This window comes from Pelodiscus sinensis, chromosome 20 (assembly GCF_049634645.1).
Source record: "Pelodiscus sinensis isolate JC-2024 chromosome 20, ASM4963464v1, whole genome shotgun sequence".
NCBI lineage: Eukaryota > Metazoa > Chordata > Testudines > Trionychidae > Pelodiscus > Pelodiscus sinensis.
This window is the reverse complement of record NC_134730.1, coordinates 4,926,857-4,940,504: the sequence shown is the minus strand read 5'-3', so window position 1 is coordinate 4,940,504 and position 13,648 is coordinate 4,926,857. Positions and strand designations below refer to the sequence as shown.

The following is a 13,648-nucleotide window of genomic DNA, read 5'->3' as shown; positions in this document are numbered from 1 at the left end:
AGCTGATCTGAAACTGTGGGCCACATTCTGGAGACTAGAATAAGTGACAAAATGCCTTAAGGTGTCCACAGTACATGTTCATCAACAATAAAGGGAAGAAAAAGAAAAAAGTCCTTTGTGGAGTTGGACATTTTTTGTTGACAAAAATCGCCATTTTCCCCCAAAAAAGTTGCATTCCAGTGCGAGCGCTCATGCAGTTTTGTTGCCAAAAGGCACTTTTCCGCAACAAGCTTACCAGTGTAGACAAAGCCTTTGAGACTGCAAAGCTCATCAGCAGAAACCTGAGATTGTTTTGAAAGTAACTAGTACTAATTACTAGTTATTTCACAGACTTATTCAGTCAATACATTCAATTCTAAGGATGTCAATATGTAGATGACTACACAATCAATAAGCCTAGGTTTATTGGTTAACCCTGTCAACTACACGCATTCCCCCCTTGCTGCCTCTGTATTAGAGGTGGCAAGGAAGGAGGGGAGGTGGGAGCCAATGCTTGAGGGAGGCCATCTTAAAAGCCAGCTCCCCACAGCACCAACTCTGCAGAGCAGCCTATGTCCGCAGCAAGCATGGGCCCACTACAAACAGAGGCTGCTCCTCGGCAGTAGTCCCTGTCCACAAGAGGGTCCAAGCCTCTCCCCACGGGAAGCTCAGACCCCCCATGGACAGGGGTTGCTACTGTCTCTGTATCAGAGGCAGCAGCCGCAGAATGGCAGGCAGGAGCCAGTCTGCGCAGGGAGCTGGTTTTTAAAACAGGCTCCTCTTGCGGACCACCTCCTGTCTGCCACCCCACATTGCTGCGTCTGATAGATAGGCAGCAGCACAGGTGGCAGGGGGCTCCCCAGGAGTGGGACTGGAAGCGCACTAACGGCCGAGCCTGCCTCCAGGGACTATCAAATAGTCATGTAACCACTAAAAATGTTATGTGGTTACACAACTATTAAATTACACAGTATCTAGCACCATTATTCAATTCACTACATATTTTAGTAATCTGTAATCCCAAAATGGCATTTAGAGTAACATCACAATTTTGACACCACATTAACCCAACATCGTTGCTGTTATCAAAAAGGAAAGTACTCTCCCCAAGTCTTCTGACAGGCTTAACTAGCCACAGTACGTGCATGCAAATCCAGTGGTTCTCAAACTTTTTCCAATCAACTAACCTCAACACAAAATTTGTTTGGCTGACTACGCTATCACCACTAATTTGAATATTTAAAAAAAATACATATACAATGCATTAACCGACTGTCTATATTTTTCCTTGGATTTTAAGTTTAAACAAAAGTAGAGAGATAATTACCCAAACACTCTTATATTCAATACAAACAGGCAAAAATTGGAAAAGCAGCACTGTGTAAATGATCATCAGCACTACCAAAGTGTTTGGAGCTCTGCACAAGAGTTAAGAATGTTTTTAAAATAGTATTTTAAAAATCAACGTTATCAAGTTTCCTCTCCTCAGAGCCATCACAAGAAAAGTGAGATACAGATGCCTGCACATTAAAAGCAGTTATGAGGATACCTTTGAGCAAACGGTTCAAGAAAGTATTAAATGTATACATATGTACTTATGAACCAGTTCACAGTAACTGATGACTTTGGGATTTTGAGCCAGTGCTCAAGTTATAGAATCAAGTTCTATCATCCCTACTCAGTTTGCTGTTTTTCTGTAGTTGCCAAGACCCAATCAAGACTAGAGACAGAGGGTACAAATACCACAACTCAAAGCTTTCATTTTTCCCTCAGTTCATTTCTCTGTTTTTAATTTGAATTACAAGTTGCACTGGGTAGTGATCCCATAGGCTAAAGCAGGTGCTGCAGTTAAAGTACTTTAATTAAAGTGAGAAAATAATCATGCAAAGCACCAAATTTCATTCAGAGGCTCTTCTAACATGCCTCACTATAGGAATACTTCACATGCACTTTCAAAATAACTGTGATAACATCTCTCAGAGGCACAGACAGGAATCTTGCAAATAGCTTATATGTTCAGGCTGTCTCTAGACTGGCCACTTTTTCCGGAAAATCAGCCACTTTTCCGGAAAAACTTGCCAGCTGTCTACACTGGCCGCTTGAATTTCCGCAAAAGCACTTACGATCTCATGTAAGATTGTCAGTGCTTTTGCGGAAATACTATGCTGCTCCCGTTCAGGCAAAAGCCTTTTTCCGAAAAACTTTTGCGCAAAAGGGCCAGTGTAGACAGCAGAGATTTGTTTTCCGCAAAAAAGCCCCAATCGCAAAAATGGCGATCGGGGCTTTTTTGCGGAAAAGTGCGTCTAGATTGGCCACAGATGCTTTTCCGCAAAAAGTGCTTTTGCAGAAAAGCATCCTGCCAATCTAGATGCGCTTTTCCGAAAATGCTTTCAACGGAAAACTTTTCCGTTAAAAGCATTTCCGGAAATTCATGCCAGTGTAGACGTAGCCTCATTATCATCTCACAAATTCAGTTCACAAGTGTTTACGTTGTAATTAGCCATATCATCATTAGCAGGCATTGATTTGTATCAAAATCCAACAAACAAGTATTATAAGGACGTGTAAGTTTGCAGAAACTACACACCAAAGTCCAGAAGACCTGAGTTTCACACCCAGCTCTGACAGTTACACAATGTGGGACTTATCCAAAGCCTTTTAGGTCAACAGTTTTTCCACTGACTTAAACTTTGGAAAAGGACCTGTGTGGTTCTGGGTTTTAACTGCTCTAAATCTCAGTTTCCCATCCTTGAAATGAGGATAATCAAATTTAACTCCTTGTAAAATGCATTTTTATCTGTGGATGAAAAACACTATAGAACTACTAAATGATTATTACACAGTAAGTCCCCACTACTTATACAAATGTCACTAAACCAAACAAGTAATTTTTTCCTGAATTAGAGCACTAAAATAATACTCTTTCCAAATCTAAAGTGAAGAAATTGAAAAAATGGCAATCTGTTCAAGTGACTCTAGTTTTGCATTTAAAAAGCATTCTTTTTCTATCCTCAGTCCTATCCTACCTATCCCATCCTAATCTTTAAAAGTTTAGATTTAAAACCAAAGATTAACATTTTAAAAGTGCCTAGCTAACTCAGTAGCCAATGTCCTATTGACTTTCAATGACACTTCATCACTTTTAAACATGGTGCTTAGGTATCCAAATCACTTAGGTACCTTTGAAAATTGTACCCATCAGAAATAAATGTATTTTAAAAAAACAAGCATGGGTTTTCTTTAAAATATAATTGTTTATTCAAAACAATTCCAAGGGAATGCATGAGTTGTGGCAAATTTCTTTCACGGGGTGGCCATTTATTTCAAATTAAGTCAGCAAGGTTTTTAGGCCCCAAAATTTGATCTCACCTATATACTTTCCCCCCTTCAAAACAAACAAAAGGAACACCATAAAAAGAGCAGAGAATACAAAATAATCAACTGCTATGACTAACTTCCAGCAATTTCCTTTCATATTCAGTGATGAGACCTGGGTATGTGCTGCCATGACCATAGAGCAATTCCTTTCCTCTGCCAAATGTAGTAAAAAGAAAGGGCCAAAAAAAAAATCCTTCTTGCCTTCCCTAAATGAGGAAACTCCGCTTCAAAGGGACTACTGGTGTAAGTATGGCAAGGAAGATTTGGCCACAAAGGGACTCATTCTTTGCACGTTCTTAGGCTGACACCTGATAAAGAAGACTCGAGTATAAGTGCAACAAGGAGCAACATACCACTTGGACTCTACATCCTTCCCCGATTGCAGAGGGCACTGGAGCGCGGGCCTGCGGGTGGGGATTGTCTGACACGGGGCGTGACAGAGCCGCGGAGCAGTTACACTCGGCACGTGCAGAGCCACAGGCGCGCGGCCCTTCGCGCGCCAAGGGGCCTGGCCCTCCTGCTGCTTCTGACATTGCTCGCGGCCTCCCCCGTGGGCAGCTGCGGGGAGGACGCGCCCGGGGGGCAGAGCAGGGGCCCTGTCAAAGGCCCTGCGGCCGCATGAGAGCCCGTTTCACTCCCGCGCCATGGAGTGGCCCCGAGAGCGCAGAGGGGACACGAGTCCGGGTCAGCCGGCGCGCCTGAGGGGAGACGCCCCCGCCTCAGGAAGCTGCCCGCGGGAGACAGCCGCGCGGCCCACTGCTAAAGGGGCCAGCGGCCTCGCCTCAGCCCGTCCAATCGGCTTCAGCGCGGGGCTCTGCTCCCCCCTCCCCCGGGGTGTGCGGCCTGCCCACAGTCACACCCTCCCGCCTAGCGCCGCTGCCCTGCCCCTCAGGCGTTGGCGGCAGCGCCGGAACGTGCCGCGCGCGGAGGGGGGGACCCACAGCTCGCCAGCCCCGCCCGCAGGAGGAAGAGGAGTGGAGACGGTGGCTAGCGGGGCCGGAAATGACGCTGGGCAGGCGGGAAGGTGACAGTGGGGGCAGGGCGGGCGATAGAGCAGGCGGTTTTTCGAGGGCGGGCTCGGGGGCAGAGGGTCAGGCCAGGTTGTGGAAGGGGCAGGATCTGGACGCGGTTGCTGGGTTACAGCGGCTCTCACCCCCCCCCCCGCCTGCGGGAGGGGCAGGAGTGGGACTCGGCTCTGGGCGGCGGTGGGGGGCGGGGCAAGGCGTGATGGGCTCTAGCTTGAGTTCCCGGTTGCTTTGGGGCCGGGCAGGGGCTGCTTGGTTTGTGCGCGGGCGCTGTCTGCACCGTCAACAGCTAAATCTGCGACCGTATCTCCCCCAACAGTGCGCCCTTCCACCTAAACAGCCTGGCATTTTCCATCATGCGCACAGGCCTGGGCGCTGTGCAGGTGAAGGGTGTTTGTTTTAATAGTAACATTGGTGCCTGTTGTTAATAATCAGTCTAATTAGTTCAGACACTTCCGGGGAGGGGGTGTTGTTAGTTTTGTGTTTCAATTTAAAATAGTCCCTCTCTTTAGTCTAGTTTATTATTGTATCTCATTGAAGACTGGTATTTCAGTTGCAACTAGAATCAATCTTTAAATAACGATTAAACTGGCTTTAAAAATAACCCAACAATTGTATTTTCTTAATGGTGATATCCCTAAAGTTAATGTATTGATTAAAACAATGATCTTTCAAATATTTATGCGGTAGGCTTGCACACAATTATAAGTGTTTGCAAGGTTGGGGACCTCTGTGTCACGCTGTTTAGAATGCAAAATATTTATGCAAAGGCATCTTTGGCAACCTAAGTCCTCCAGTTGTCCCTGGATTATTTAAAGACTGTATTAAACAATCAATTCAACAACCAGACAGATCAAAGTTATCTTAAAATATTTGTTGGCCTACAAATATGGGCAGAATGTGAGGTAGACAGCCAAACAATAATTCATCATTGGAATGCATTAAAAATTATGTTTCAAATTTCTCCACCCATTCTGTGAGCAATGTTGAGAAATGTAATATTTTTTCCTCTGATAACATACGCTAACTTTGTACTTCTTTGCTGTTGTCTTGACTTTTTTTATCCAAAATAGATATAGACTATTGTTCCCATAATATAAGAACTAGGGGTCAACTATTTAAAGTAATAGGTAGCAGGTTTAAAACAAACAAAAGGAAGTTTTTCTTCATGTGGCACACAGTCACCTGTGGAACTCCTTGCCAGAGGATGTTGTGAAGATTAGTACTTCAACAGGGTTCAAAAAAGAGCCAGATAAATTCGTGAAGGTTATGTTCATCAATGGCTATTAGCCAGGAAGGATAGGAATGGTGTCCTTAGCCTCTCTGTCTGGAAATAGATGACTTGATGACACGTGATGATTGCCTGTTATATTCACTCCCTATGGGGCATCTGGCATTGGCCACTGTTGGCAGACAGGATATGGAGCTAGATGGACCTTTGGTTTGGCCCAGTACAGCTGTTCTTATGGTGTTAGGTATTACTGTAATACATATAAATAAATAACAAAGAGTTCCAGTCATATATCATAGAACCATAGAGCTGGAAGAGACCTCAGATGGTCATCAAGTCCAGCCCCCTGCCCTAGGCAGGACCAATCCCAACTATGAGGATGTCGTTGAGCTGGGTTCTGTATAGACAGTTCCTCCCCCAAAGAATTTACAACCTCAGTTGTACATGTTTATATTGTGCACTACAGACACTATGGTAGCATAGCTATGGCACTGCAGCAGTGCCACTGTAACATGCTGATTTACACATTTACTGCAGCTATTGAAGAGGTTCTTCCCATTACTGTAGTTAATATGAGAAGCAGTGTGTAGGATGGTGGAAGAATTCTTCCATCACCATCATGGGGTCTACTCTGGAGCTTTGTTTGGTTTCACTGCCCATCTCTGGCTAAGTCTAGACTGCACATTTCTTTCAGAAGAAGCTTTTCTGGAAGAGATCTTCCAAAAAAAAATTCTTCCAAAAGAGCATCTGCACAGCACAAGCGCATAGAAAAAGCAATCTGCTTTTTTGAAAGATAATGTCCAGGGCACCTGTGCTTTTTCCTCTTTCCTCTTCTTTTGAAAGAATTCCCTCTTCCCTGTCCACACACGTCTTTTTCTGAAAGAGCTCCTTCACAAAAAGGTTTCTTCCTCGTAGAAAGAGGTTTACTAGTGTCGGAAACCCCCTCTGTTCTTTGATTTTCCTTTGAAAGAACACGATTGCAGTGTGGACGTACCCTCTGATGCCTGAATTTTTCATACCACTGAGTGACATAGCTAGGTCTATGTATGTTTTAGGTATATACCAGGCCTACATAATTGAAGATCGAAAGAAGGCAACTGGAGATGCATTTGGAGTTGCATTCCACAGGTGGCTAGAGAGGGGAGCTAAACTAACTTCCTTTCTAAATATATAATAAAAGATTTGATTTTATTAAATTATTTTTGTTGGACCAGGTTTGCAAAGGTATTTAGGTACCTAAAGATGCAAGTAGTAGCTTTAATACCTTTGAATTTTTAAACACCTAAGTACCTTTCTAGATCTAGCCCTTTGTTACATACTTTTAAACTCTATCCTTGATTATTATTTTTTTTTTTTTTTACTATATCACAGTGGAGAGAGGTATCATAATGAACTATATCAAATTCTTCTTTCAAGAACATAGTGTGCCTCAGCTTTAACATAGATAGAGAAGGCACTGTTTTACTTAAAACACTGTTTCAGAAAACTATGGGAGCTGTAACTTTGTACTGAAGCAGTGTTGCACATAAGAATTACAATTTCTTACAGGAGTGTGTCATCTTGGGATAATGCTTACTTTGTATTATATTAATAGTTACATCTTTTGAATATCTGTACCATGTATTCTTGTTTTGTACTTTGGTATTTCTAAATGTTTTAGCTTTCAAACAAACTCTTTTGATCTTAGTGATAGAAATGTAGCCGTGTTAGTCTGGGGTAGCTGAAGCAAAATGCAGGACAATGTAGCACTTTAAAGACTAACAAGATGGTTTATTAGATGATGAGCTTTTGTGGGCCAGACCCACTTCCTCAGATCAAATAGTGGAAGAAAATAGTCACAACCATATATACCAAAGGATACAATTAAAAAAAAAAGTGAACACATATGAAAAGGACAAATCACATTTCAGAACAGGAGGGGGATGCAGGGGGGGGAGGAAGGAAGGTAAGTGTCTGTGAATTGATGATATTAGAAGTGGGGATATCATATCATCAATTCACAGACACTTACCTTCCTTCCTCCCCCCCCCCCGCATCCCCCTCCTGTTCTGAAATGTGATTTGTCCTTTTCATATGTGTTCACTTTTTTTTTTAATTGTATCCTTTGGTATACAAAAGCTCATCATCTAATAAACCATCTTGTTAGTCTTTAAAGTGCTACATTGTCCAGCATTTTCCTTTTGATCATAACATTCAGGAGATGCAGATTATGCCATTTCTTATTAAAAAAACATTTTGCTGTAGGATTACACTACTATCCAACAGTTCACAAATTACATCAATTACCATATGGGCAGTTTTAGGCTTTACATCTGTAATCTGATCTGGAGGGGTTTGGAGAAAGCCAATTGACTTCATACAGAGATCCTTGTGAAGCACCCCATGACATTCAGGTTCTGTATAGATGTAGTGTTTTATCCCCTAGATGAGAGTATAATATGGAGTCCTTGCCATGAAGGCTTCTAAAAAGATTGCTCCCTACAAATGGAAATACTTGTTTATATCGTGCAGTATATTAATATGGTGGTTTGTTTCAATATATGTTGGAAAGAGTTAAAATATTTCAGACAAGTGTTGTTTTATCTGTATATATTGTGTGGATATAGAATAAATAAGCATAAAAATCTCCTGGACAGCTTATTTAACTTTGAATTCCCACATTTCTATATCACTATTTTTTTGTAACCTCAATGTGAAAGACTTGGGGTCTGGGGCAGTCCTGGAAAGGGAGAGATGCATCCCCAGTCCCTTTTACCTGCCTGGTGATTGTCTCTTTTCTGTATGGTTTTTATTCATCCCTGCCCACATGGCTGGGGAGCTTTCCCTCTCCGCCTCCTGCACAATCAAACCTTTACCCAGCTTTACGTTATGAAAAAAGGAGGCTGCATGCCAAATTTGATGATCCTAGCTCTTCCGGTTTAGGAGGCATTCTTGAACAAATGGACAAACAGACAGACTCACTCACTCACTCACAGACAGATTCTCTCAGATATACAGTAGATTTCATGTTATACTATCATAATAAAGTGCATCACAGTTACACGTTTTTTTTTTTTTTTTAAAGGCTCGATCTTGAAAAGATTGTAGTTGCTTTTGTGAGATGATACATATCATAAATGTGCTGCTATCTGCAGTGCTGACCTTAGGCCCCTGTGTAGGTGGAGAAAACCCCATTCATTCCAGTACCCATATGCACACTCTTCTTGTCCCACCAATCCCCATATTACTAATAGTACTCTTTCATTTCTTGTTGTCCTTCTCTAAAAGCAAGTTGCACCTCTATCTTTTAGGTGGTTCTCATTTGTCACACTACAGCTGGTTGTTGTTGAAGATGTTGAATGTATTTCCTTGCAATTGCCTTTTCCCTTTATAATGTTTTAGATGCATCCACATAGGAGTCTTATAAGCAAATGAAGGGAGTTACCTCCTCAGCAAGGCCATGGCATCAGAGGCAGACAAAAACTTGGGATTTTAGTTTTATTTAGATATATTGAGGAAGTTATAATGGGGTACCACAGGTATTTCTTTGTGGGAGAGGGGCCTTCATAATAGGGGCAGTCTTATGCAAAGACAAATTATCAGACTGTACTCAGTTGATTTCTTCCAGATGGAAGGTATATTCCTTCACAATAATTTAGTTAAATCTTTTTTAAAATAAAAACAGTGAGACTATGGAAGCATTTTTATTGGAGAATTTTATGCAGTTTATTGATATCACTTTTTGGGCTGTCCTTCTGGGGTAGTTTTATTCTGTTCTTAATCCACTAAAGTAAAAATGGTGCTTCCCCAATTTAACACAAATGCTTTGGTGGTTGAATTATTGGGAAAGAAGTTATTTACAAAAGACTGCAATATTGAGCTGGTGGAGACAGCTGAAAATTAGTCTTTAAGTCCAATTTCCCTACTCTCGATAAGTATCCTTTGTGCCACAAGTGGTAACCCTTGAAAATCAAAGGTGCTCCTTGAGTAAGAACAAATCTTTAGAAAATTTAGTTTGCGGTCTTTGTTTTTCAAAGTCATACATCCTTTTGATCCTCTTAATGACCTTAGTGCAAAGAACTCATAAAATAGTTATGCTAGAGAGCTGAGGAGAGTGGGTGGAGTTAAATACCTTCCAAAAAGTCATTGGTAAATGTGTAGTGTATACAGTCAGAATTTTGCTGAACTTCAGTGTCTTTGGGGAGTTAAACATTTTTGTGTGTAAGTGCAGGAAACAGCTGACATTTTAAGATGGGAGAGTGCTTAAAGAAATAAATCATACTCTTACAAAGGAATGTAGATGTAACAGGAACTGGAACATCTATAATATGCAATGATCCACAAGACAATGTATTTGATACCACATCTTTTTATGACACATGAACAGGAAGGAAAATTATTAACATTTTGAGTTACAGATTAGTCACAGGCCCCTAAAGAAGAGAGTTCAAAAACTATCTGACCCACACAATCTTCACTATCTCTCTTCCTTGGAAAGGGACCACAGTAAGTTGTTTAAATCTTTCCACTTCACTACATATATTCCATTGTTTATTAAAATGTGTTTCTGCCCTAAAAAGTGACTACCCAGTAGCATAATTAGTATTGTGCTTGTGGCTGACTCCATATGAGATCTGCATAGTCTGAGGCTACATCTACACTACAGTAGAATATCAACTTATGCTACCCAACTCCAGCTACATGAATAACATCCCTGGACTTGATGTACCTTAAGTTGAGTTACTGTGGGGTCTATACTGCAGGTGTTGACAAGAGAAACTCTCCAGTTGACTTCCTTTACTCTCCTCATCTGGAGAGTGATCTGTGGTTGATTTGGCAGGTCTTCACTAGATCTGCTAAATCAACCACTGGTGGATCGATCTCAGAGCGTTGATCCTGGCTGTAGTGTAGCTGTAGCCTTAAAGAGGTCTTGTCCTCAAACTAACTCATCCTGGGATCTGAAAGTCAATTCCCCTTCTTTCAGGTTTGTGGATCATCAACAATAAAGATTTTGCAACTAAACCTAAGTTAACAATTCTGTTGATAATGTATGAGCCAAAATAAAATGTTGCTCATTCTCTTGTATCTGTATTAGCCCCATATTGTTAAAAAAATTAAAGAGTAATAACAAGTTATGTTTTGCCACAAAAGCAAGCAGATATGTGCAGAACAGAGACAAGGAACTGTTCTGTTTCAGTAAAAAGATGCTATTCCATTTTTGCATATTTTCCTTGCTAGCCATAATTGATTTTAAAGAAGATCTTTGAATATTCTGACAAATGCAATGTTATCTAATGTTTGGCCATGTAATGTGTGTTTCTAATCTGTGAGCCTTCAGCTCCATCATATATATAGTAGCCCAGTGTCTCTGAGTCTGTAACACCGAAATGCTGGCTGTTCCCTCTGGGCGGTGCTCTTGCCGAAATGCTGGCTGTTCCTTCTGGGCGGCCCGTGCTGCATGGGGAGTGCGGGGCCCAAATGGCTGCTTGTGCTGCTTGCTCCCCCGTGGTGGCCCAGTTGGGTGGCGCAGAAGTCAGCCGAGTGATTTTAGAATTATGTGGTAAAAAAGAGAAAGTCAGCAATTTTTCAGTATTAATGTGCTGTGATACTTTTATACTTTTATGTCTGGTTTTGTAAGCAAGTAATTTTTATGTGAGGTTAAAGGCTGCACGACCCCTGCTATCCTGGGCCAGCCCTGGATCTCAGCAAAGCCGTGTAAGTCTTTTAGTACAATTATAAAATAAATCTGGAATATGTATATTGTACTTACATTTCAGTGTATAGTATATAAAGCACAAATCATTGTCTGTATAAAATTTTAGTTTGTACTGACTTCACTAGAGCTTTTCACATTGCCTGTTGGAAAACTAGGCAAATATCCAGATGAGTTGATGTACCCCTGGAAGACCTGTGCATACTCCCAGGAGTACTTGTTCCCCTTATTCAGAACCACTGGTCTAGGTACTACAGAGTCCTGCCTCAGTGCAGGGAACTGGACTAGATGACCTATCAAGGTCTCTTCCAGTTCCATAGTTCTATGATTTCTATCTAAGTGTTTTGTATTATTATTAGAAAGGCGAATTTAGCTCATGTGTTACTACTGTACACTAGCAAAACATCTTAGATAATATCTCCCATGGGTTTTAATATTTTCCTCCTCCCTCTGTGAGCCAACTCTCTATCTCATGTTACTTGTATCTCAGCTCACAAATCTTCTGATCAACACAGAGAGTACCTCCCACTCATCACTTAGATCAGACACTGGTTTTACAGCTCCCTCTTCTCAGACTGCAGAAAAGGGACTGTTTCCCTGTAGCTCCTTGTGTTTGAAGAAGTGCTATGTCAGGGTTATTCCTGCCTCTCCATTTAGTTGTCAGTCCTCTTTGTAATATCTTCCTGTTCCCCATGAAAAACTAGTCATTTCAATACAAGAGATGGAGTTAACACAGTTAACAACCATTATATCTGGCTACAAATGCTTCTCTAGGTCTATTTTGCTTTACACCTTCCTCACTCATTTCACAGTTATATACTCTTTGAATTGCCCTCTGGGATATCCAGTACATGCACTGTTGACCATCACTCACTTATTCATTGCTTGTTGGCTCAGCTGGGCAGTCACACAATTAAGCCTTTGTTCTGCTTTCAGACAGGCTGCAAGTCACAATACTGAAGCAGCACAAGAACTGCTTCCTCTGTTGGTATTCTTCTTTCCTCATATCTAGAGAGATATAGTCCTAAATAAGTGGCATATATACATAAAGTCCAAATGTAATAATAATCCTATTACAACACTGATTTATCTGGCTGAACAATGAAATGCTTGTTCTAGCAAACCAATCTGGACAAGCCAGACACTAACTGAACACAAATGCTCTGAAGAGGCCACTACTGCTTTTAGTTTTTCAAGTTGGTCAACTGGGAAAAGACAGTTTGTTTACTTTGAACATTTCACCTGAGTTCAGGTTTCCTAAGTAAAGCCTTAGATGGCAGCAGGTGCTGTTTAGTGAGTTGGGAGTTTCAGTTAAATTCCTCACTCCAGTCCTTTCTTTAGCCAAACCAGATGTAATTCAATCATCTCACAATTACTAAGCAATAAGAACAACACACAAATCAGGCCTGAGGAGGTGGAAAGATACAAGAATACTCACATCAATGCTTTCAGTTTGTATTGTCAAAGTTCAGTTTAACATGCAAAACAAGTACAACTGACATGAGGGGCTTATTGATTGATTATACCTATAACTTAGCTAGGTCTCAGTGCTGGAAACACCTACAAATGTAACATACTTAAGCCAATGTTTGAAGGATCAAAGACTAGCTGAGTTTCACGAACAGAAGAGATTAATTATGAACAAGAGTCTGCCAGACAACTCACTAACACCAGATTCTACAGGCTTCTCTCCTCTGATCCCACTAAAGAATACAAAAAAACAAAACCCACCCTCGAAATCAACTCCTCAAGAAACTTCCTACTACAATTAGGGACTGAAGCTATATAAACGCACTCCCAAATCCCAACTTCCCACCCTCGTCCACTGGCCGGCGTAGTCCTCACCTGCGATTGCTGCTGCTGCTGCGGCTGTTGCAACTGCGGTGGCTGCTGGGCCAGGGGGGCAGCTACTCCTGAGTTCCAGCAGGAGCTCCTTCACTTCCTGTGGTCAGCCCCCACTGAGCTGCTTCTCTGGCCTTTATACTGGGGCTGTAGTTGGAGCTGGGATATTAAGGACTAGTCGACTGTCCAATAAGCAAATGCTTATCTGATAGTCAGTTGACTAGTCTATTCCCCCCCACTTGCTGCCTCTATCAGATAGAGGTAGCAAAGGAGGCGGGGGGGATAAGGGGGTACTTCAAAGCGGCAGCGCCACACAGCTGAGCCTGGGATCAGCTGTGCAGTGCTGCCACTTTGAAATGTGGAGGCAGCATTCAAAGAGGCAGCACTGTACAGCTGATCCCCGGCTCAGCTGTGAAGCAGTGAGCCTTTGAAGTGCCACCTTGGTGTTTGAAAAGGACAGCACCGCACAGCTGAGTGGCACTGCCACGTGTGGAGCCCAGG

General features: G+C 42.0%; 1 protein-coding gene and 1 long non-coding RNA gene across 6 annotated transcripts in view; both read right to left on the bottom strand.

Moving 5' to 3' along the window:
* QTGAL (queuosine-tRNA galactosyltransferase) overlaps nucleotides 1–4,363 on the bottom strand; it is a 360,105-nt gene extending 355,742 nt beyond the window's left edge. For 3 of the 5 annotated variants that reach the window (XM_014571338.3, XM_014571339.3, XM_075903526.1), the window contains exon 1: nucleotides 3,711–4,360. In XM_014571338.3, the coding sequence (XP_014426824.2) occupies nucleotides 3,711–3,890 (180 nt within the window). In that variant the 5' untranslated portion in view covers nucleotides 3,891–4,360. Of the gene's footprint in view, nucleotides 1–3,710 lie in introns of all 5 variants that reach the window. The other 2 variants (XM_075903524.1, XM_075903525.1) reach the window with 2 other exon arrangements.
* Nucleotides 4,364–9,949: 5,586 nt separating this feature from the next.
* On the bottom strand, nucleotides 9,950–13,345 carry LOC142819166 (uncharacterized). Its single transcript, XR_012896961.1, has 3 exons — nucleotides 13,151–13,345; nucleotides 12,180–12,313; nucleotides 9,950–11,083 (listed from the first exon to the last, which is right to left on the bottom strand). It is a non-coding gene; the product is annotated as an uncharacterized LOC142819166 (long non-coding RNA).
* Nucleotides 13,346–13,648: the final 303 nt, after the last annotated feature.